Genomic DNA, 27,153 nt, shown 5'->3' on the forward strand with positions numbered 1-27,153 from the left:
CACCGTGCGTATGCCGTTGTTGATTTTCTGTGCCGGAAGGTTGTAGTATCACTACCTTTGCCAATCCGAAGCCCTAACTTGAATCCATTTGAGCATATCTGGGACATTCTTGGACGTATAATCCGTGCAGAATCTTGGCGATTTGGATCAGGTACTACACTTCAAATGGAACCGACTAACCCAGGTTCAGATTCATTAAAGGAGCTAAATCGCTAATATTTTGGATCTAGAAATTGACACAAATGGGTCGCAATATGAATGTATATAAACTGATTTACATTCAATCGTTTCTCTTTTTACTGTAATTTTTAATCAGTTATGTTCGGTGAAATACGCATAAGTCTCAATTGAAGACAATCTTTAGCGTCTGGTTATTCCAGTCTAAACCGATGGTCACAGAGTACTCTGTGCGATGGTATTTATTGCGCATGGTCTCCAGATAAGAATATATAGAGTCACCATTTGACATGACTTGTGGAATATGTCTAGCCTCGTTCTTTGAGTCCCTTGTTCCAAATGGCACTGAAACGCATTATGGTACACGATTCGTGTACCAAAGACAAAATGTTTATTTTGTCTTGAATATTGGATATCAGAAGCCCATCTTTTCCCTGTAAGATCACAAGACCAATGTTGACTTAAATTGACAAATAACTCGTGTCTCCAATGTCGAAGATTTTCGATGATATTGAGTTAGAGACTTAGCTACTTTAAGTTACCGGGAGAAGAATTATACAGGTGATCCAATCAGCCCGCACCAGATATTGTTTTTTTTTTTGTTCACTGTTTTGACGATGATAAGGACAACTTGAACACGACATGACATACGGCTGAACTGTAGGATTCCCTATTGACCTGTACCAGACATGCTTGTTTGGGCTTGGTTTCATCTATATTCTCCCCCTGTTTTTGAACTCGACAGAAGCAAATTAAAATTCAGCCCGTGTCTTTCTTAGGTGGTTCGGTGTTTCCTCGAGGCAGTTAGCATACTTGGTCAAACACCATATTTCTGAAGCAATAGCCCGAGAAACCCCCCTCTGGCAATTGGTGGATCGAATTTGGATACTTGAGCTTTTGAAGGAGTGTGTCTCTTTTTCACGTTCAATCAAATCTCTCCTAAATATAGCAACATGACGGCCCTTAATTCAAACTGGGGGTCTTCCTTAAAAATTTAAGGTATTGTTCGTCTCCAAACAATATTGTTTACATTGTAGCCGTTTTTGACAGCTTTGTTTGTCACACAATTATTTTTTTCTGCAATATTTTGCTATGCACTGGTTAATTGGGGGGAATAAATTTCGTGAGTCATGACGTAACGTTATGTAAACATATTTGGAGCTCTATTTAAACCCGAATGATATTGTTACATAGTTAGGTATTGGTTGTTAATCGGACTATTGACCAGTCATAATTCGGAACAGAAAAATTTGCTTTCATTACGGCTGTGTTGAGTGGGATTAGGTCTAATCAAACACTGCGAGGAGTATGATTAAACACTAGCACTATATTCAAACAAGGGTGTTGTGATCTGTGTTTAGATTACATATCTCAATGTACAACACAATATATTCTTAAGTACAAAGCAGCAGTATATTGAGATGCGCGGGATCTATTTACACCTTTTACGGTTGTTTTGTTGATTATAGGAAAAGGAGGTGGGAGGATTCAACAAAAAAAAAAAAAAAAGAAAGAAAGAAAGAAACGTAATGTTTTACTGTAGATGATCCGGGGCTAGGCGAAATACATAGAGGATATTTGTCGTTTTAGAGTGAATAACATATTTTATTTCATCGAGAAGCAAGAAAACTTATATTTTCACGAATGCGTAGCATGAGTGAAAATATAAACGTTTTCTTGCTTAAAGATGAAATAAAATATGTTATTCACGACAAAACGACAAATGTTCTATTTATTTTATGATTTTACAATCATTTTAGGTAAAAACAACATGGACTACTTTAGCCAGTGGAATAACACTTTTATTTCACTGATAAAACGCGGTATTCCACTACTGATCATAAAATAAAACATGCTATTATTTCGGGTCCTATTAATCACCAACAAGACTCGACAATAGCTCCCAAAGTGCACGACAAGGAAAGCTATGTTATAGATATTTTACACAAAATATTCTACACAGATTCGCCAAAATTTCAATGATTTTATAAAAAAATACTGACAAATATGGATACCACGACAAGCGGGAATTGTAGCTTGTCGGTGATAAGTAGAACCGGGATCGGTTAATGTATGCCAGTAATTAAACAGGCATTATGTAAGAGCTAAATCTGCCTATTGCAGGTCTTTCTGTGGGGCTTAATACATAAATTATTAATGAGACATTTATTGACATGACAAGATCACAATCAACTCTCGATGCCATCCGATGGCCCCGATTTTAAGTAGATTAGAACGGTTCGGAATGATTTAATTTAAAATATAGAGAATCGAGGCTAAGACTCGAATGACAAGTACTGTGATTACAACCAATGCACACATCTTGTCAAATCTATAACCATTGATAACTTTGCTCAAAATAAAGTAATTCGAACGAAATTTTCAATATATTTATTTTGCATTATCTATTTTTGAAATATTATAGCGAGAACGGTCAGTCCTTTATCTAAATAGCCTTTAATTAATTAATCTTAACTTACCCAAGGACAGCAATATGACACACACAATTCTCCACACAGGTGTCATTTTCCTCCCAACTTTCCTTTAGATGTTTTAATAAAATGTTTAATGTATGAACTGTTATGTCATGTGAAGTCGAAAAATAAAGTTATCCCCTGGCTGAATTACTTGGGTACACTCCATTAATGGACTATGCGATCCACATGACTAAACTGACTATAAGGCGTAGATCTTTTTCTGGAGGCTATTTTGATGTTATCTGTTATTGAAAATGTCACGGAACGAAATTTAAACTCTATTACCCTTGTTTACCAGTAAAAACATTGCTATGATGACGCATTTTATTTTGCTTTAAGGTTTTGTCATTGTCTTTCGACAATTTTAATGTGTGAGGTACGGGGTAAGTAAGAGTTGTTGCATAAAGCTCTTATAATTCATAACTCACATCCAAATTAAGTTTGTCTTTTTTTTCAAATCCATTAAACTAACCTATAATGCATTACATAGCACGAGAACTAGTTTAGGGTGTAAGTCTAGAGGAAATGTGTAGGGGTGATTGGCGCAAAGATTAAATCCGAATTCGTAACTCCTGTAACCCGAATCTGGAAAGAGATTCTAGATCCTGATTCCTGACAATCAAACACATACTTTTGAAGATGCATTATGTAAGATTTTGATAAAGAGCTGACCGTTTTTGCTATAATAGTTCAAAAATAGATAATGAAAAATGAATATATTGAAAATTCCAGTCAAATTACTTAATTCGGGGCGAAGTTATGACTCTTTGAAGAAATAGCGTAGATGGTTTATTATCGTAGCAACGGTACTTCAAAACCGAGACTAAATCCATTTAAATCTCGGCCATGTTCTAGAGAGTTGAATGTAGGCTCGTGATGTGAATAAATGCCTTATAATATTTGAACCCAAAATAAAGCGCTGCAATGGGCAGATTTAGATCTTGCAAAAATAAATGTTTCTTCAAATTTATTTCAGCCAAAAATAAGCAAATCAGTCAATTTAAAATATTTATTAATTTATACATTTGTATATGTATTTGTATTGAACACAATATTCAAATACACGATAAGTTTTGCATGATCAAAGCCATGTACATTTGCATTTTACAATAAATAAATGGGTAAATTGAGATAATAATATATACAATATATACAGTTTAAACAAATAATATCACAATATTTTAACTAGTTGTAGTAATATCACAAGGTTGAGATCGTACGAATTGGAAAGCAATGAGCAAAGGAACACACTATCAGTCATCTTTTAACTGGTAATTCTTTCTATTCTCGATAATTGAGAATCGCAAGTACGTGTAAGGGAGTTAACTCTTATGATACGACCTTAATGTACATATTTTGATGCCAATAGCCTTACACAACTCTATGTGTACACCTACAGATCAATGAATAAGAAATATTCAAAGCATTCACCAAAACCAATAAATTCGAGAATAGGGATTGATTAAATAGCGTTTGCATTCAATATTTCATAGACAAATTCTAAGTTACATGTATTTCCAGCGAGCGCAGTATCGACAAGAATTTAATGCTAGCGCCTGGGTTTAAGTCGGAAATCTGGGGACTAACACGTCATGATAAATGTCAATTCTATTTTGAGATTAACGTGAAAGCCCATATAGCTTTGGTGGCTGTTATATATGATTGTTGCACAACTCGGGATTGCATAATAACAAGTTGTTTTATACCAATATGTAGTCGAACGATCTATGATATGTATTATTCATCACCAATAAAAAGATGTAGCTAAGTATTACAATATATCCGTAACAAGCCGAGATCAACGAATACTTTCTTTTTACGATTGGGCTAATTCATTTTTTTTTTAATAAATAGTGTATTAATTTTCGGTTTAGCTTCCTATGTTTTAAAAGATTGGTTGAAAGGAGCACTTGACGAACAACCTCATGCCCCCTTCACCCTGTACATGTTTTTGTCATAAGGCTAAAAGATCGACTTTGTTATGAAAGGTGTCTAAACAACCCAGAATTCTGTATCGTGTATGCAATGGTAATTTACAGACTAATGATAACTTCAATAATAACAAAAAATAATTAAAAATCTCCAATAAGTGCAAAGGCACATGTCCAATTTACGATTTTGTAGTCTATAAAACGAGCTCTTTATAAATTACAATGTAACTAAAAAAGCAAACTTTATGTACAAATATCTGTTTATAAATTTAAAGGTCCTCTCTATACGTCTTTCGTGGTTTTAACATACATACAATGAATATATATATATTTTTTTTATGAACAGTATATATGTTTACACCATATTTGTCGAAGACAAGTAAGTACGTCAATCTTTATGACCACATATCAAGGAAATTTTATTTTGTAGGCAATAAACTGTATCGCCATAGCTATCATCTTCGCAATGGTAGGTATTCAGATTTAATCTCGACGGAAATAAGTGGACGACCACCTTGATCACAGGTAGATTAACACTGATATTAGTTTTCACCTGTCTATATGACTGTACGTTGGCAAAAAAAAAAAGAAATGAAAGATCAGTACGAGACTGAATACCAAGAAATTTTTCCACATAAATTTCATTGACTAGATAGGCTTAGATTCTGAGAAATTTAGACGGTTGTCTTGTGGTCTCGTTTGAGATACAAAGATTTAAACGTCAAATTCCGTAGTTATCCTTTGAAAATTAGACAAATGGGATAAGTAATTTCACAATAAATATGGCAAGTATGTGTGCGATAACAAATCTATCGACAAACCCGGCGTCACGACGTCGCCGATGATGACGTCATGAGAGAATCTGTTGAGCCATGCCATGACACGTGACCGAATGCTGATGGCGGCGCCAGGTAATTTCCATTTTTTTCTGTTACTCTAACTGTGAAAGCTTTAACAACACGTGCACTGAACTGGGCCTAAAAAAAGAAATAATGATTTTGATTTTTACTATCGAAATCATAAACCTCTACATGGAATGAGGAGAAAGTATATATTGGTCAGATATTATTGATATTGTTGACTAAATATACCACTAGAATTGTTAAGATTCCCCCCCCCCCCTCCTACACCCAACACACACACACACGCGCGCGCAATTGGTGTCATGCTGCGTTTGGAATCACTGTTAAAATGGTGTTTACCAGTTTGCTAGTGTGTACTAGGTACTCAAAGTCCTGAACCTGCTATCCGATAAGTTATTAGTCAATAGATGATCCTATTGCTTTGTCTCTGCGACCAATAAATCAAGCGTGGGCCACCCTGCCCCATTCTTCCCAACTTTGGACTGGTTTGTTCCTCGATCTCAAAAGAGGATAATGGATGAAATATGAGATTCGACAACTCTGGGAATAGATATTTTTCTTATAATAAATAACTTACCCTCTGTTTTAACTTAATGCCTCGTAATTTGTGTTTTCTGTGGTAGAATATGATCGAGTCTAGATATGGGTAGGGTTGTTTATCTAGATAAAACAGATTCTCTACCTCAAGTATCCGATGATGACGAATACGATTTGGAACCCTGAAATAAACATATCAAAAACTGATTTGGAATACTTCATGAACCACAAATGGTTAAACACAGTTAAAATATACAGTCCTTTTAACTGAATTAATTTAAAAACAGAACTCTTTGGACTGTCATGTTTGACATGAAAGCGCTATAATAAGGCCATTATTATCATTTAGTACACGAACTGCTAGGCAAGCAGGTAGGCCTACCATATAAACTATATTTTGTAAGATCAATATTCGTTGTAATCGAAGGGGAAATAATTGGGCTGGAAATGAAACAGTATGGGGTTTAACATTCTACTTTACTGCTCCAACCGGGATAATGAAGATAGGCATACGCCATACACCCGGGCCCTTATTCACGAAAACTTAAACTAAGATACAATCGAAATTTTAAGAAATACTGCAATTCGATTGGCTGACCAATATGCAAATTGGATATATGCAAATTGATTTTACTGGTCAGCCAATCGAATTGCAGTATTTCTTAAAATTTCGATTGTATCTTAGTTTAAGTTTTCGTGAATAAGGGCCCAGTCTTCCTAAGCCCAGTCGGAGCAGAACAGTAGGACGTTACACCCCATTTCATTTCGTTTATACGCCATACAGTACATGGTTAGCAATCCAGTGCACCATGGTTCCGTATTAGGCTAGATCAGTGGTTCTCAACCTATCTTTGCCAATGGCACACCTTGGAACACAAGAAAAAAATAGCGGCACACCTGGCTAAATATATATGAAAAATATTTGAATTTTGCAAAATAAAAACATGACAAGTCATAGACGGCATACAGCCGTAGACACAGACTAGTCATAGACACATAAAATGACTCCAACTAAATAAAGGAAAACACCGCTATGAACTTACTTTATCGCAGTCAAATAGCTGGCTTCTTTCGTGAGAAATTTTCTTACTTAGTGTGCCGTTCAAAATTTCGCGGCACACTTAGGAAGATCTCGCAGCACACCTGTGTTCCGCGCGCGGTACACTGGTTGAGAATCATTGGGCTAGAGTTATCTAGACTTTTAGGAACAATTAAATTAAATTGTAACATATTAAACAGAAATGATCATATTGTGAGTATTATATTAAACCTTACTTAATAGATAGATAGATTCTTTCTGATTCATAATCTTTATACAGAAGATATGTTCCTACTTCAGCATCTTTTAACACCAATTCGGCATCTACTACACTAAATATTATTGGTTGGGTTCTGAAAAATGACGAACGGATTTATTGAATATCGATAACTGACTGGTCAACATCTATGAGAGACAGAATGCATGAATGAAATAGGGGACGACCTACTTTTCTACACCTACATAGATAATGAAGATGGGCATACGCGGACAGCAATTGAATTCCAACTGTCAAGGGTTACGTGCACGCCAACGTGCACACTGGATATCGGCTTTTCGTACCATCCGAACGTCTAGGTACTGTCCTTGCCAGGCCCGCCGGTGTCGGGACAATAATCTAGTACAATTTTAAAATCGAAGGACCCGGACAAACCCCACGAGGTTGGGTAGGCGACATTACTCCATATCATGTACAGATTTGGTATCAAAACCACGCCGCTTGACACATTGACAGACCTTGTGATCCAAAGAATGTTAGACCATTCGACCACCCAAACCCCCCTGTTTAAGACGTACGTTATTTTTCGCACGCACACAATCCCTTACCGACGAAAGCACAGAGACATATAACTGTACTGCACAGCAATATATTATGCTCTTTCATTAAATTCATTTTTAATTTATATACGTACATACAGCTTTCGTACCTTAGAATGGTTGTGATTGCAGATGCGATACAAATTATATATCGAAGGGGTCATTGCATGATTATTAGGGATATTATATAAATACACAACCCTTTCACCCCAAACGCTGGATAGAGATTCTTTGTGCATAAACGAGTAACATTAATCAACAGGAGCAAACTGACCCAACTGGTGGTAAACCTTTTCTTGTTAAAGCACAATTCAAATTGATTCAATATCTAATTAAACAAACCATCTAAGTAACCACGCCAGTAGTTATATTTGAAACGCCTAGTTTGTTTTTGTTTTGTATGTATTTCAAACGCTAATTCTGTTTTGTATGTATTTCAAACACCAATTCTGTTTTGCATGTATTTCAAACACCAATTTTGTTTTCTCTCTCTTGGAGAAAATAAACCAGAAACCCAAAATACTAAGCTCAAGTGGCGATGTTTAGCAACACCAAATTTGCTTGATAAAAAGTCCATGTATTCACCAATATCAGACCTGAGATCAGAAAATTTTCCACCTTTTTGAAGCTAGACGTGGTTGGGTGAGTTAACGTTACTTTTTACGCGAAATGAAAAACGACCGACGTAAGTTCAACGATTATCAGTCTACATTATTGGCAATCAGATAAGTTTGTTGACACTATCAACAAGTTGTTTATACCCTATTTAAGTTTGTTATCTTTAACAAATAAGAACAAACACGTAAAGAATTAACGCCATGTTGCTTAATATGGCTGAAATGTGTTATAAACATTGAACTATCACAACGGATGTTTAAAGTGAAACGTTGAAACCGATAATAACTGATATATAAGAATGATTTGGATTCATTTTAAAGATAGAACTGGACTGGAACAGCCACAAGTAGAATTGTTATCCGTATCACTATCAACATTAATATTTTGTCGGGATTATGCAATTCAATAATTATAACCGTTTTGCCTTTCTTGTTAGGATTCTTGTCCATTCTCAAAAGACACGAAAGCTCAATGACTAATCTTCATAGTTGTGGCGCAACACTAAAATTTCTTCATTACCAACAAGTTAATTTGAACAAGGCGGTTTGGATGAGCGAATGGTTAGCGCGTGCACGTTGTATCATAAGGTCTGTCATTGAGTCAACTGACGTGGTTTTGATTCCTTGGTTGTACGTGACAAGGAGTAGAGTTGCCTGTCCAACCTCGTGGGTTTTTTCCGGGGCTTACGGTTTCCTCCCACTGCTAAAAGACCCCCCCCCCCCTCTCTCTCTCTCTCTCTCTCTCTCGCGCAACATAACTGCCGATTGTAGGCTTCCTTGACGGCCATGGTCCATTAAAACACGGATCGATGAACTTGAAAGTAGAAATAAAATTAGCATAAATTTGACGAAGCGATAGTACGACGAGACCCGGTGTGCAACCATAAATCCCTATAAAGTCAATCGTTTTATTAGGAAGGCAGCATAGTGCCGAGGAAAGGAGAGGATATAGTTCATTTTCTTCCAGAACATTATGTCTGCTGCTAGTGGCAATCGATAGAGCTGAGGTAATAATTGTTTAACATCTGTTATTACTTTGGCCTATCGATATTGGCAGTAGTGGTTTTTGGTACCTCCTGGGTTGACAAGGAAAGCTTAAATTATCAATAATGTTCATTATTTATAAAAATGCAACCACGTCTAGTCTTTGCACAAAGTTAAAACATACTATACTACGGTGATCTACAAGCTTATTGAATCTTACAAACTTTCAAATTTCTCCGATACAAACATTGAAAGCGCCAATGTTTAGATTGGTAGGCTACTAAAATGGGGTTTGTTTACAGTTTAATATAATATTATAGAGAGACTAGCGGTTGATCCGACGTGGCACGGGTATAGTCATGAAATGGAAGTAGCAAGTTCCGAAATCGGAAGTCCATCGCCACCAGTCCTATGTTACTCTCCGGTCCGAACTAACCCTATCCACCAAATTTCAGGCTCGGGACTGCCTTAGTGAAACCGCCAACCCTGAACGGGCAGACAGAGACAGACAGACATACGACAGTCACAAATATTAGTATAGATAAAGAAAGGGCATTATTTAAACATATTGCAATTACCGGGGCTTAAACTGTTAGCTTTCTAATTTAACACGCGGCTAAAGTTAATATGATCAGCTGTTGATTCATGACAATTATTCTGGTTTACATAGACTTAATGTCCCTTTAATAATTATTCGGTTACAATTAAATAAAATAATTTCGAAAAAAGTTTCACTGAAGGTAAAATTAATCTATCGTGCTAAACTGAATAAATATTTTGCTAAAATAAATATCTATTTTGTTAAAATGAATGAATATTTTCTAAAATGAATATTTTGTTAACATGAATATTTTGTTAACATGAATATTTTGTTAACATGAATAACTATTTATTAAAATGGATAACCATTTAAAAAAAATTAAATCATGCTTTTACGGAAGCGTATAGGGGTCATGCAAAATTTTGTAGAAGACCTCGAGATCCTGCGATCCTGTGATACTTTCTCGAGATCTCAATTTAATGTTCTCGAAATCCCCTAATAATTTTCTCTAGAATCTCCCATCCTGTGTTAACGATCACGAGAATTCGAGTTAATGTTCTCGGGATCTTGCCATCCTGTGTAAATTTCCTCGAGATCTTGGGTATTTTTATGTGAACACGTAGTTTCTCAGCGCCCCACAACCTGTCGTTTCGGAGTTTACCCCCCCCCCCCACACACACACTTTCCCGAAAACCTTAATAGCACTATAGAGCTTACATTTCAGTGCAAGGCATTGGGGATTGGGGCCATGAGAGGACGGCCCCTGCCGCTTCTAGCTTCTAGCGCACCTTATCGTTCGGGAGTTATCCCCCTTATCCGAAAAAAACTTGTTAACGCAATAGAGGCTACTGTTTTTGTTTTTTAAATGTGGTGTGAAGCACTGGGACCTTTCGATTTTCAGTACTCCGCAAACTTTGGCCTTATTTCTCTCAATTATGTGACGATGAGAGGACGAACCCTATCGATATTCAGCATTCGGTGACCTTCTGTTCCTTAATATATCCCCCCTCCCCGCCCGCCCCCCGAAAGCCTTGTTCACGCCATAGAAGGTTCACTTTTACAATTTTGTGTGAAGCTTTGGAATCATGAACTTTATTGATATTCAATGGTTAGCGGCCTTACGTTCCGGAGTTATACTCTCCATTCTTTGAAAACTTTGTTTTTTAACGGATTTTCGAAATTCAATGTTCCGCGACAAGGATGACGCCTGTTAGTTTTCAGGAATATAAGGTTTTCTGTCCCAGCGATATAACAAGCACTGAACACGATAGAGATTAGATTTCTTGAAGAATGCTAGATCCTTATTCAATTCATTAAACAACCAAATTTTGCTTTCGAATAATCTGCTGTTGAGGCATAGATGCTGCGTGGGCGTATCTCCACAGTTTGCGTGGCTATCGTTCAAATTTCTTTTGAATCATTAGTGTCATAAGCAGAAGAACCCTATTTATTTTCGGCGGAACAATGGGCCCTATTGATTTGCAGCGCTCTCTGGCGTTTTGTTATGGCGTTATTCCTATTTTCCGGTAAACCTTGTAAACGCGTTAGAGCCCAGAGTTTTTCAAGATTTTTGATTTAAAATCTGCTCCGAAGCATTTGTGCCACAGGACAATAAACTCTGTGTCTAGCTTTATTCTAAAACAAAATATGATCTGAAAACCATGCAAAAAATGACATTTTCAATTATACGTCGCCCACACGTTGAACTGAAATAAAATTAACAAGCATGTCTATAATTCAAAGCGTCACACATTAAAGCTAACGTGGTAGGGTTTTGAATTTCATATTTGGTGTGAAGTATTGGGGTCATAAGACGATGAACCCTATCGATTTTAATCATGGGTGCCCTATCGATTGTCCGTTTATTCTTTCATTATAGTTAGCAGTTTTCCTTTGTAACAAATATTAGAGTATTTTATTTTTATCAAATTTTGTGCGAAGTATTGGACCAATGGTTGCTTCAAACGTGGAGACACTATGGTTTCATATTAACTCGGGATCTCGAGAAAATTTACATAGGATGTCAATATCTCGAGAACATTAACTCGAATTCTCGAGAAAATTTACACAGGATGTCAATATCTCAGGAAAATTTTCAGGGGATTTCGAGAACATTAAATTGAGATCTCGAGAAAATTACCAGATGATCACGGGATTTCGAGAAAGTATCACAGGATCGCAGGATCTCGAGACCTTCTACAAAACTTTGCATGACCCCTATACGCTTCCGTATGCTTTGATAAAAGAAAATCGTATTTTCATAAATGAAGATAATTTTTCGATAAAAAGAAAAAAAAAATATTTAAAAAAAAAAGAAATAATTTTCGATAAAAAGAAATATTTCGAAAAATTTTCGATAAAAAGAAATATTTCGAAAAATTTTCGATAAAAAGAAATATTTCGAAAAATTTTCGATTAAATGAAATAATATTTCGATAAAAAGAAATAATATTTTCATAAAAAGAAATAATATTTCGATAAAAAGAAATAATATTTCGATAAAAAGAAATCATGGTTCGATAAAAGGAGATAAGTAATTTATGGAAAAGTATTACCATAGCGTAACATTTTATCAATGTAAAAACTAACCTCATTGTCTTGATCAACTCAGAACTCTTTCAGATCCCTTAAAATAATGATAGACTATTGCCGGGCTTTCTAGATTGCAAAATTAACTAAATGATCTCCTGACTGATTTATGTATCCAAAACTTAATTGTCTACACGGCGAAAATCGACCTACACCACCCCACTGATATGTGAATGGTGTTTAATTAAGGTAAAGTTAAACTTGTTTAACACGCGATTTTCCCGCCCATAATCCATTAATTAAATATACCCTAATGGCCTAGAGACAGGCAGATCGGGTAGTATTTTTATTTTTGTATAAACAAAAGAAAGGGAAGTGGAAACAGACACGTTCCATATAAAAAGGCCTTCTCGCACTGAGAACGGGTATGGATACCTGAGGACACCGTGACACTTTCTAGGGACAGGGGTTCGACCCTGTGCTTTCATATGGTCGGCTGTCAAAGATATATGTCAGTCCTGAAATGATCTAGTTTGTGTTGATGTCTAATGGATCATCGACCCACAATCGATGGGTAGCGTAGAAATATATTAAATATACAAACGCTCAAAACAAAGTTAGGCTAAAAAAAACCCAGTAAACACAATAATCTGTAATAGCACAAATTTTTCCTAGATCCTTATCTTTTAACAAAAGCTAAAATCCGGGAGCAGCGGTGGCTCAGTGAGTAAGACGTTGGCTCGCTAACCTAGGGGTCTCGTGTTCAATCCCGGTGTTCGCCGAGAAAGTTCATTGTTTTTTTCTGGCGTAACTCCCCCTTGTCAGTGATGCAGGCCAGAGGGCCTGGCAAGGGACAACATATTGTCGTTCGGAGGGTACGAAAACCCGAGGTCCCGTGTACGCGTCGGCGTGCACGTAAAAGAGCCCTTGGCAGTTGGAATTCAATATAAGAGTAGGTCGCAGCGTGACTCTCGGGGCAAAGTGTCCCTCATACATACCAAACTATTAAGGCGTACATGTCCGTCTTCATTAATCTAGTCGGAGGAGAACAGTAGGACCTTAAATCTTATTTTGTTTCACTTCATATTTCATTTACCATTGAAAACTTACAGTATATCGATTGAGGATATATTTCATACTCATTATGATTTAAAATTAAGAGACACGCCTAATCAATATGTATTTTATATAACTCATTAATGACCTATCATAATTACATCTTGATATAGAACAGCTTAACAAACACCTGACATCGAATGTCAATTAAATACATTATTTAGATTCAACTGATCTGAGGTTGAGATCTAGATGTCTCATTTAAGAACGAAAATGTAAACGTGGAATTGGAGCAGTTGCTTCATCGCCATTATTATTCGACGTATTAATATATTTCCTGATTTCCAAACCACAAGGGGGGGGGGGGGCGAATGGTTAGCATGTGCGCGCTGTATCATAAGGCCTGTCATTGAGTCAACTGGCGTGGTTTCGAATCCTCGGTTTTACGTGACAAGGAGTAGGGTCGCCTGTCCAACCTCGTGGGTCCTCCGATTTCCTCCCACTGCTAAAGACCCCTTACACGCAAGCAAATTATTGAAATACAATTAAACCATATGTTAGTCCAGAAATGACCTAGTTTTGTCGAGTGGACGTTAAACCCCATTTCTCTCTCTCTCTCTCTCTCTCAACCATCCTGAATCATTTCCATTTAGATTTCCCCACAATTCACTATAATACGCAGGTCGGCATACTAACGCAGACAATTTGATTAGTCAATCAATTCACGTGATCTGAACGTCCATGTCAGATGTAGCAACGAGGCGTGATTTACACCTGATTTTAATTTGATATCACAACTGAACAATTTAAAGACGCTGATCTTTATTTCTATTTATAAGACAAGGTCAATAACGGCTTAATCGACGTGGAAATGTACTCAGGTTGATTTTTAACATTTAATTAAGAAAACAAAATAAAAACATCAACAGTGGATAATATCCCGCCTTGATTTGAATTGAATTGAAAAGAGGCCCACCAAAACATTTTAGCGTAGATTATAGGTGGTGTTGATATGGCTTGTTTTGGTCATGTCCCGTTTATATCGTCTGCCGAGGGTACTGAATGTTGACAAATATTCATTTCATCAAATCTGAACAGAACTGAACCATTTTGGTCACCTATTCATTTTAGAGGTTCAATGTTCACGAGGTATGTAAAGGATTCAAAATCCACCAAATTACGATCAGAGAAGTTGCCTGGCTAATCACTGTTCAAAAATAGAATTAAAAAATAATTATGGAATTTGATTTACCTTCTACCCAAGCCTGTCGAAATATAATCCATTACCAATACAGCTTGCGCTCAATACGATTTAGTCTTTCAAATAAATAACCCAAGTCAGTTCATTAAATTTTATAGAACAAATGCGTCAGACTCTAACGTAAGCCCCGGCTATTATGTACTTTGCCAGAAGCCTTATTTCAAATAGGTTACACATATGTATATAACGGTAGGTGCTACAAATTGTACAGTTTGTTTATAATCGCCGTACTAATAACATTGAGCAGACATACCACGGTGTCTCTGTATTGACAATAGGTTTTAAAAAGATACTGATGTTTTATTAAGACAACTACGAACTCCACTGTTCCATTCAATCAACCATTTTTTGCTATGTAAAAAGTTTGTTTTTGTTTTTAGATTTAGTTTTAAAAAATATGTTAGTCAAATTGACATGTTTACATATGCCCGGATGTTTTATATATATCATGGAATTCTCTGGTTGTGCCTGGCTGTGTTACAATCGAAGACTATAAATCAAGGATATATATTTATTTTCTATTTTAATGTACAAACTAATTGTTTGTAAAATTAGAGACTTGTCAGCTGTCAGACTAACATTCTTAAAGGGATACTGTTATGTCCCATTATGCAATATAAATGGAGAGGGGGTTTATAGGCTTATGCATGTGCTCCAACTCGGGAGCAGCGGTGGCTCAGCGAGTAAGACGTTGACTTGCTAACCAGGAGGTCCCGTGCTCGATTTTCCGGTGTGGTTTCCTCCTTGTATGTGGTGCAGGACATATGGACTGCCAAGAAAAAACGTATAGTCGTTCGGATGGGACGAAAGACCGAGCTAGGTCCCGTGCATACATTGGCGTGCACGTAATAGAATCCTTAATACGCTAAACCCCATTTCATTTCATTTAATTTATGTTCTTCAATCCCGTTTCTGGGAATAAATATTCAGCCCCGGGGCTGATATTTCACAACGCCACAGTTCACATGGTGCAGTAATCTTTGTACATGTACATCAACATATTATCAAACAAATTAACCATATTATGTTTAACGTAACATGGCGAGCCGCGGGCTAATATTGATATGATAATAGCCCTCTGGTATTCTAGATATTCCTATAACTAATCAACAACTTGTTTTTAAAACTATATCTACCAACAAGACGTTTACAACATGATGTTATGAAGAGTAACAAATTGGAAATTTACTAGACATGATGTCACATATCTAGTTCTACGAATATGAGTATATTTTGTGCAGTTTCCCTATAAGGATACTAAGACAGATTCCATGCAATTTGACCTATCGGATAATTGGTAAGTAGCGTGCGTGGTTTTGTCAGACATCATTCCAACACAGCGGGGAGATCTTAAATTTGCTTCTCGAATCATGATCAGTTAACTCGAGCGAGCAACCTTGTGTAGACATTATTAAGCGTCATTGCTGACGGTTAGAGTTATGCTTATATAGTATGTAATATCATGGCTGTTGTAATTTTTGTATTAGTACTGCTATATAAACACGTATTTCAAACAACACGTTTTTCCAGAGTTTTAGTATTAAAAGAACACAACGTGAAGTCCATAGTTGAGTCCATATAGAAAACAAGGATTTTGAGAGGTGTGGTACAGGATCGATAGTACTACATGTTCTATTTGGTTCCGTGTAGAAAAATGCTGCTTCACTTTCCAATTTAGTTGTCGTGATAAAGAATATTGTTACTTAGTAAACGTTAATTCCAATAATATTCCATCCCATTACATATATACCCGGTGGACAGAAAGGTTTATTTGTGTTAGATTGTATAGTTTACATAGTGGGGTTAATAAGATTAATTCTACACAACATGTTTAATATACAGGTGTTTCTATATGCCAGCTATTGTACAAAACATCGTGCAACAAATTTACATATAATCTGACATTATGAGATACCTATAAACAAAGATTACCTAATGTAAATCAATATATACGCGATAGTTGAACATAAATATACAAAGGGTCCTAATACCATTATGTATAATCTATATACATACATTTTAGAATAGAGTTAATGACATTATTATTATAGATAGTTAGAACTGAAATATTCCGATGACATAATTAAGGACTCGGTTGTTTATGGAATTATTGGCAAAATTTGAATATTTTCTTTTGATTTTTAGCCGTAAAAATCTTATTAGTTTTCATGCAAAACTAACCGCGTACGCGAAATCCTTCAGTTTGATGAACGCCTACTGCTATAACAAGCTAATTAATGGTGTTAATGAACTGTCCGATTACCAATTCCTCGATTTATCGATCAATCTGTGGCTGCACATATAAACATGATAACCAACATAAACTTGAAACTGAGAAAATGACGTTCAAGGTTTGGATTGTTTCATATGTCTATTAGATTTTTTTTAATAGATTTTTAACCATGTGACAGTGAGATTATATTTGTTTCCGAATATTTCATATGTTCTGCTCCTAAACTGGGCTAATGAAGACGGGCATACGCCATACAGTGTGCTATGAGGGAAATTTTGGCCGGGCAGCGGTGCTACGGCCTACTCTTATATCGAATTCCAACTGCCAAGGTATCTTTTACGTGCACGCCAAAATGTACACGGGACCTCGGTTTTTCGTCCCATCCGAACGACTAGACAGCTGTCCTTGTCAGGCCCTCCGTCCTGCATCACTGACAAGGGGGAACCACGCCGGACATATATAATAGAACATGGTACGTCCTGTCAGGCTTTATATCTAACGTATTTTAACCATGATGTGGGGAGTTACGGTAGCTCATTGATAAAGGCGCTGGCTCACTAACCTGGAGGTCCGTTAACGATCCCGATTTTTGCTTTCCCCTGTGAGTTCCTTCGGAAGGGACCTTGACATCTTGAATTCCTCTCATAGCATACTTCATGGTGTATGCCAGTCTTCGTTAACCCATTGGGTGCAGAAATGTTCACCATGGTGTGGGTTATAAGGTTCATGTAACGATCCATGGGATTGATATCGTAGTTACCATAAACCTAAATGGAACCCACAAAGTGGAACTAAATCAACTTTGTAAACTATTTGCATTAACCACAGCAATACATAACACTAGATAGTAATGCTGGTTCATTGATTTTATAATCGTTTAGGGACATAAAGCATTAAATTACTTATCAGGAATATGTACTTATATACATGTATGTGTTAATCATGGTCAAAACGCTCAGGCGCGTGTAACTGTCATTTATCTTATGGTTGGTGTAAAATTATCGCCCCCTTTTGTCAATAACATAAGCTATACGGTGTAATATGCGAAATTAATTTTGCCCGGGCAACGGTTTTACGACCTACACTTATTTCAAATCCCAACTGCCAAGTGTTCTTTAACGTGCACGTCAATATGTACACGGGAACTCGGGTTTTCCTACCATCCGAACGACTAGCTGCTGTTCCTTGCTTCAGTGATAGGCCTATATTCGAACCAGTTTTTATGAATTGGTTATCGTGCAGGCAGTTCACATTCTAACATTTTCGCTGCATTACCAAGGAAGTCTACCCCTTATTAAATCCGTTCCATATTTTTCAAACAAGAATAAAGACTGATTGCTTAGTTTTGACATGTCTTTTACCGGATGTCAAAGGTTACCGTTTGTAAAACAGAACACATAACAAAATTCAACATAAAACTGAAGCTATTAACTATACGAATCTGCCACATAAATTACCAACTGACAGGTGACAAGTGTCACGAGGTGTTTCGGAAATAGTATACATACTATCAGTGTGTCACATTGGTAAGGCATATTACTAATTCATTAACCATTGACGGGCATTTACGCTCTTATGTGATTGTTTTCATTGGTCTACTAATTCGTTTGCCGGCTACATACATTTACTAATCACGTGGCTAAGTGGGTAAGACGCTGGCTCGCTAGCCTGTTGGTCGGGTGTTCGATCTTGCATTGGCCGAGAAAGTTCATACAGATTTTCCAGCGTGGTTTCCCCTTGTCAGTGATGCAGGACGGAGGGCCTGACAAGGACAGCTGTCTAGTCCTTCGGATGAGACGAAAAACCGAGGTCCCGTGTATATATTGGAATGCACGTAAAAGATCCCCTGGCAGTTGGAATTCGATATAAAAGTAGGCGATAGTGCCGCTGCCCGGGCAAAATTTCCGTCATAGCACACTGTATGGCGTATGCCCGTCTTCATTAGCCCAGTATAGGTGCAAAACAGTAGGACGTTAAACCCCATTTCATTTCATTTCATTTCAAAAATGACTACAGGCCTCTTTAATTTGTGTAATAAGTATAAGTATCGATGAAAGTGAAGTTTAATGAATTCTTTATTTGTTTACATTAAATTTTTTTCTGGCCAATAGAGCCGATATTGAGATAACTACACAGCTGCGCTACGGCCTACTCTTATATCGAATTCCAACTGTCAATGGTTCTTTTACGTGCACGCCAATGTGTACGAGTACACGGGAATTCGGTTTTTCGTCCCAGCCGAGCTACTATAGGCTTCCCCTTGTCAAGCGTGTCTCTTAATTTTAAATCATGATGAGTCGATATACACTGTAAGTTTTCAATGGTAAATGAAATATGAAATAGGATTTAAGATCCTACTGTTCTGCTCCGACTAGACGAATGAAAACGGACATAACAGTGTGCACCCCACCCCCACCCACCTCCAGGTAAGCGAACCAACGTCTTACTCAATGAGCCACCATGGTTCCCACAAGTTAAAAACGTTAAGATATAAAATACATAACATAGGTCTAATAATACTAACGAACTTTGCTCAAAATGAGTTGATAACAAGGTCAACTTGACGGGTTTTAGTCATAATTCTCTAAATAAGAAATAAACAATCTTTTAGAAGAACTAAGTGGTCAACTTGTCAATATGTGTTTTGGATATAACTTGTCTTTGATCTAGTCGACACCTGTGTAAGAAATTCGTCACCTACTCAAACCACGACTGGCCAAAATGGGCAATCACATACCTGTACTAAGGCTTGGGTAAATAGTCCAAGTTACTGTTTTCATTCCCTTGGCTCCGATTTATAAATGTCTTCAAATCTCTTCTCATGGGAAAATAGATAGACCAATAACACAGCGAGAAAAATACTTAAAGGGGTGGTGTTATTGGGTTGGAAATTTTAAAGCAATATCATAAAAATGAACAATTTAGCTATTCCCGTTTTCGGATGAGATTATAAACTGTTCAAATTGGGATTCCTATTAGCCATAATTAATCCTCAATGTCACCGGATGGCTGCGATATAAGTAGAATTAAATATTTTTTGTGGTCGATGCGGTTACCGGTTACTGTAAAAATGGATCATCGAGCCTTAGTTTATTATCCTAACAATGGTAGCAATGACAATCGACCATCTCAACTCTTTATCTAATTTTACCTACTGCTGCTTTAAGCAAACGAATTAATAAAAAAAATTATAATTATAGTGCACAAAAGTCGAGCAATAGCTTAAAATAAATACTGAAAGGATTAGTCGAATGATCACAATTCTTCTTAGAAAAGGCTGTTTGTTTTTAAATGATTTTATTAAACCAGGTAAAGCGTGTGCTACCTCGTGTACGACCCGTCATTACTTGAAACTATATGTCTATATATTAGCCATATGTACGTGTATTTCGATGGTATATTCAATCGAGGAAAATGTTTTGGTTTCGGGAACCACGGTGGCTAAGTTATCAAACACAATAATTGTGTTAATGTGTTTCTCAATCACCAAATGCCACTTAAAGACTATTGACCTGCTTTATTACATATTGTCATGCAGGAAACTGCCCATGTTTATGGTGCGTCTGAAACTAGGTCGCCCTGGGCCCTGTTTCTCGAAATCTTAATCTAAATTTTAGTAGATACTTCAATTTTGATTGGCTAAGCACTAAAATCAATCTAATATCATCCAATCAAATTAATAAAATTTGGATTTTATCTTAGTTAAAATTTCGTGAAACAGGCCCCTGGATGTCGGCCACTTCGACATCTTCCCGCTTAATATATTATGGAGCAATTACTGAATCTTAGCCCTAATTACAACCTTATATCCATTATGTCAATGCTGGAGAATCTTGGTTTCTGGCCATTGTTATAGAAACTAGTGATTACTATATTAAGATGGCACCACGTTTCTATCCCATGGGTAAAGACAAGAACAAAGACAAGAAAAATCTCTGTTTACTGTTGCAATTTGAGTACATTACAATCCCGAAAGGGGAAAAGCACATCAATCACAATTGTGAATCAAATGAAATAAGTCGTTCACCACTTTATTTGGATTTCAAATGACAGCAATTCCTTCACTTCGCCAGTTCCTAATAGCCGTTCTCTAAGGAGCGTGTATTATCAATTTCCGGTAGTTAATTAGATATTTTGTAACATGTAAAATAATACGACTTTGTCTAGGGTTTTATATTCCATTTACTAACATCTTAAATATTTCACTCGCTAAACTGAAAAACTTAACATCTAGCACCATAATAAAGCATGATCTCTACCACCAGAACTAACATCGTTGGCTTAGGAGTCAGGGTGGCTCAGTGGGTAAGGTGATTGCTAAATAAACATGACGTCCCGGATTCGATCCCAGTGTTGGCCGAGAAAGTTCCTAGCCTGGGCTCTACTTTTCAGTGGCACAGGAATAAAGGTCTGACCAGAAACAGTGTCTAGTTGTTTGGATAGTACTATAAACCCAGGTCCCGTGTACGTAAAAGAACCATTGATTTTGGAATTCCATGGCGTGTTGGTGGAATTTCCCTCATAGCACATTTCTGCTTTATTCTATATTATGTAATTATAAGCTATACAAGCTATTTGTTTAAAATTTGTAAATACTGGTACTTTTGTATTGAAAGGTTTAAATTATATGCATGAAGCTTAATTTAAATAAACTGCGGACTGATTTCATATCCATTATAATATATCAATATTGTATAATATTGTACTCGAAATAACATGATGTTTAAACAAGCACACTGCATGAAATAAGCCTGTATTCATTAGCCCAATTGGTGCTGAAAAACTAGAACGTTAAACTCTATTTTAGGGTTAGCTAAATACATGTGAACATAAATTAACTTACCTGATACAGTCATTGTCTGTCGTCTGCTTATTTACTGTAAAAGATGAACGTGCAAGACAACCACCCATTTATATAACAGATCACCTCACCATATCTAATCTGAAGAAATGAAGAAATGGTCAAATAGTTCCAGATGCTTTATCCGAATCTTAAAACACTATAACTAATAATTTTACAGCTTCCAATGAAAACGGAAACAAACAACTGTTGGTTTCCACGAAAACAATATTACAATACTCTGTTAGCAGCAGAGAAAAATTCCTCAGAAACACTGGATATCCGAGTTTTTGTAGACTTGGGAATCGTTATTAATTCACCCCAAGTATTATTCTCATATCAGCGGATTAGCAGCACATGGTTTATCAAATAACAACTGGCAATAACAAATAAAAGGAAATAACTATTAAAAACAACCTCTCCGATATTAAAAGTATGGGTAATATTGAATAGTTTTGAATGAAGCCGCCAGTACTGTTGATGGCAGCCACAATAGAGAGAACCTTGATTCACGCGATAGTAATATATTTTCTTTCAGAAGAATGCATTTAGATTGTTACGGGTTTATTGTTGCGTCGATTCGCTAGAACCATTAAAGGTGTTAAGACATAATATTATTTAAGATTGTTAGAACCACACTAAGTGTATAATCCTATTTTCGGAACACCGTAATGTTTAACAATTAATGTAACGCAAGGTAACGTTATAAACCGATTTCTTCTAAATTCCGTTATAATTTCACAAACAAGTCTTCAGTTTTTATCCGATCTGATTTCATTGTTAAGACTGTACGAGACAGATTCACATTTTCTATCAAATATTATGTCTATTTTCAAAGTCTGCACTATTCGAAATCACTTTCCTTTTTTTAAAATGAAGTTCCAACCTTTCTAGCGATATGCAAAAGCGTATAAAACATGATAGATCGCCGGAAGATCCACGCGCTATTACCTTCACCTTACACGAGTAACTCACTTTGGTCACTGATCTAGTACAGCCCGAGGACAAATTGTAAACATAAGTTTAATGTCTCGAGAAATGTCCCGACTTCTAATTAAGTCAATCGGCTATCCCTGTTTATTTGGTATATAACCAGCTAAAGTCAAGCCTAACAGTATTGTTTTTTGCCGACAATCAGTTAAGTAGGATTATCTGTACAAAAATAATCCAGTCATATACGGCTGTTTTTTAAGTTTCCAGTTTACATCATAGACGTATTAGATTGTTTACACAATGGAATAGATCCACACGAATCACACACGTGGACATATGTATTCATTTGCGTGTATTAAGTTCTGGTTTCAGTCAAAGACATCTTGCAACAACTGTCTTTGAATTATAACCAATTCGGAGACGCGTGTTCAAAATCATTCTTATATTTCCTTGTTAACCATCTATTCTGATAAATTTAACTGGAGTCACATATATTGTACGACGCAAGCACGGTTTAACAAAATATTCTTTTCCTATATCGATGTTTTTTTGGAGGGAGATTCCAGTAAAACTATTCGGTTTTCGTTGTTGATTTCCTTCAGTGCCGGACTGGTGTTCCAAATGCCCGCCTGTCGTCAGGTCATTGACCAAGGCCCACGCCATAGGCGCGCGAGCGTCCGAGAGGGGTCTGGGTGGGTTCTCCCCACGGGAAAATTTTGAAAATTGACAACCACAAACCCATTTTCCAAGCATTTCAGACCAAAGCAGAAGAAGGCAAATTTTTGATTTCCTGATACAATTAGATAACAGAATGACCTAAGAGCACTATCATTAGATAAATTTGAGAATTCTAGTATGCTTCTTTTTTTGTGTTGTTTGTCAGTCATTTTTTTCCTATCTTTTCTTTCTCCTGTCCTGTGTCCTGTCCTCTCCTTCCTTCTTTTCTCCCCCCCCCTCTCCTTTCTTTCTCTTTTCTTTTTTCTTTCTCTTTTTTCTTTTTTCTTTATAGGCTTAGGCCCACTTTTATTTTAATGAGCTTAGGCCCACCTGTCACAGACAGGTGGACAGGTGGGCCCAGTCCGGCACTGATTTCCTTACCGCATGTCCGCCATTCGTTTTCAGTATACAGGAGCCATGAATAACAACCCTAAATATTCATATTACTTACATGTATGCAGTAATATGCAATTCTAATATACGGAGTATATACAAACAGCACTTGGCTAATATAGGTAATTAAACAAATACAGAAGACAGCGTGTAGTCACATTGTGCGTTGGGTGGGGAGATGTAATTTTTGTTTGTAGATCTTAATAGCGGCAAATTAGCGTAATGGTACAAACACCCAACAATTCTACCGAAATGAGAGTTTCCAAAAAATGACGGTTTCGCTGATCACTGTACATTTTATTAGAGTTCATTACAAAGTCCATTTCAAGTTGATCACTGTACATTTTAAAGTTCATTTCAAGTTGATCACTACACATTTCAAGTTGATCACTGCACATCTCAAGTTTTTCACTGCACATTTTGGGAAAACTGCATGTTTATTTTACAGATTTGGCAGTTATAAATGTATTCATCTAGATAGGTTAATAAATCTGGACACTTTCCACACTATTTCACTTGTTCAAATGTCTCTGAAAAATGGCTCCATATCACTATAACCTTAAAGTAAGATGCCCTTAATGACATTTCGCTATAACCTTATAGTAAGCTGCTCTCAATGACACTCTCCTACATTTCGCTATAAGCTGCTCTTAATGACATTCTCCTACATTCGCTATAACCTTAAAGAGAGCTGCTCTCAATGACACTCTTCTAGATTTCGCTATAAGCTGCTCTTAATGACATTCTCCTACTTTTCGCTATAACCTTAAAGAGAGCTGCTCCCAATGACACTCTTCTAGATTTCGATATACGCTGCTCTTAATGACATTCTCCTACTTTTCGCTAAACCTCAAAGAGGGCTGCTCCCAATGACACTCTTCTAGATTTCGCTTTAAGCGGCTCTTAATGACATTCTCCTACATTTCGCTATAACCTTAAAGGAAGCTGCTCTAAATGACATTTGTCTACATTTCGATACTCACATGTCAATACTTTGTTATTACATGTAACTTGATTTTCAAAGATAAATGTGTTAGCTCCAGGTTGTATAGAATAACATACATTTGAAATCAAACTCGTGTCCTCTTTACGTGCAATATTAAGGTAAAAACTCAATTATCAATATTTAATGAGTATGGTATCACTGATTACTTTTATATCGTGATTGTTCTTTGATATCGCGGGTTTTGCCAATACGACCTGTTTTATTATAACTTTGGCTTTATCGCTTGATCGCTTGCTAACCTGGAACAACAAATGGTGTTTGAAGCGACGAATTCAATTGCGTATAGAAATGATAACATTGCAACGTTTCACGGAGAGGTTAATAGTGGTGTGATGGTATGAGAAAAACAACGATACCCTTTTGTAGTTTGTTTTAGTGTTAATAAGAACCCAAATCAAGTGATTAAAGGGATTCTATACTTAATAAAAACATAGTAATGCAGGGACTTTTTCTATGGTTAGCTCGTGCCCGCTGTATAATACGGTCTGTCATTGAGTCAACTGGCGCGGTTTCGATTCCTCGGTTGTACGTGACAAGGAGTAGGGTCACCTGTCCAATCTCGTTGGGTTTTTTCCGAGTCCTCCAGTTACCCCCCCCCCCCACTGCTAAAGTCCCCTACGCGAAAACCGATTGTTGAAATAAAATTGAACCATGTGATAGTCTAGAAATTATCTAGTTTTTGTCGAGTGGACGTTAAACCCCATTTCTATCTCTTTTTTATTGGGGGGGGGGGGGGGGATCTACAGTTATCTTAGCTGTGGCGTTTTGTAAGAGATTGAGATTGGCCAAATCAATACCAGTAAAAAAAACAATGTGAGCGGGTAATGAGTTCAAAGTATAAAAGATTGCTACGGTAATTGGGTTAAAATTACAGCTGTTAAGGATATGATTAATGAACTATATAGTTTTCTCGGTGATTCAGAACACACCCAGTTTAATAACAATCCCGTTATCAATACAATTTCATACACCTGATCATCACCATCGACCAAAAGTGAAGCCGACTTCCGGTCACTTTTACCCATATTTAATTGACTGAAGTGGGACTTACCGTATGTTTTACGGGTCATTTCCAATTCAATAATTCCTAACTATTATGGACCAGAAATCAAAGCGAAGCTATGTAAACAGTCCCATATGGCCTGTTGTCCTGTTCGTGTCGCCTGTGCGAAGATCAGGTCTGTGTATCGACCGCTAGGAGTTTACAGCGAACATCTGTTGTCGCCAACAATATCAATATAATATGTAGATACAGCTCTCACGGTACTCATTACCTTTATGAATTATATATATAGTGTATATTGTATTAATAATGGATAGGTAATATTAGAATACGGTTAAATATACGACGGGGTATCATCATCAGATGGGCTTCTCACTAAAATCAGAAAACATCGACACATCTCACTTATTGACTTCAAACACATTATTCTTTCCTAGGGGTGGGGGGGAGAGAAACCCACTTTTTACGCACAAGCCTGGGATCTAAGCCACGACAAGCACTTCACGCAAAGACACACCTTCTAGTCAAAAGCTCAATAACACACCTTATGATCTAAACCACAATGACATACCTTATAATCTAAAGCGCACACATAACACGGCCACTCTATACCCGAACTCCAATCTGAACCGCCCCAGCCTTGAATCAACGAACACTGTAAACTGACTAAAATCTTCTGACATCAGTTTCATTGCACAGATATTACTGATAAACCTGTGAAAATTCCATAAGACTTCTGTTTATGAATTATTTACCCCATCCCAGCCCCCCTTGACAATGTGAAAGCTCCGCAGATTGTGTCCACAACATTATCCTTTTCTGTACGGAATAATAAAAAAATGATGATAGTAAGAAGTGCCGCAAAATATCCAATCAATTTGCGCATTAGTATCTGTACTCGCCAGCTTACTGGGATCACGCCCATGTTATATGCTGCAAATAACGAAAAAATCCATATATTCGAATTTGAGAAAAGCGCAGATGCCATTGTTGCAGCAACAATGGCATCTGCGCTTTTCTCAAATTCGAATATAATTATTGCAATTTGAATAAAAGGGGGATAACTCCCTTTAAAGTCGAGACCAAAAACATTAATTTTATGTTTAGTATCAAAACGCTCATAAACTCGCATGGTGGTTTTCAAAGAGTTTAGTGCTTAGATTGTCGATAACTAAGCCAATCTAGGGTTGTTTTGGATAT

At 36.7% G+C, this 27,153-nt stretch overlaps 1 protein-coding gene across 2 annotated transcripts in view; it reads right to left on the reverse strand.

The window, feature by feature from the left end:
- The window catches only part of LOC126823884 (uncharacterized), a 51,303-nt gene extending 24,416 nt beyond the window's left edge, over positions 1-26,887 (reverse strand). The window contains exons 1-3 of one of the 2 annotated variants that reach the window (XM_050552932.2): positions 26,525-26,887; positions 26,002-26,224; positions 21,905-22,003 (exon numbers count right to left, since the gene is read on the reverse strand). In XM_050552932.2, the coding sequence (XP_050408889.2) occupies positions 21,905-21,917 (13 nt within the window). In that variant the 5' untranslated portion in view covers positions 21,918-22,003; positions 26,002-26,224; positions 26,525-26,887. Of the gene's footprint in view, positions 1-2,657; positions 2,828-21,904; positions 22,004-26,001; positions 26,225-26,524 lie in introns of those variants that run through there. The other variant, XM_050552930.2, reaches the window with a different exon arrangement.
- Positions 26,888-27,153: the final 266 nt, after the last annotated feature.

This window comes from Patella vulgata, chromosome 6 (assembly GCF_932274485.2).
Source record: "Patella vulgata chromosome 6, xgPatVulg1.2, whole genome shotgun sequence".
Lineage (NCBI taxonomy): Eukaryota > Metazoa > Mollusca > Gastropoda > Patellidae > Patella > Patella vulgata.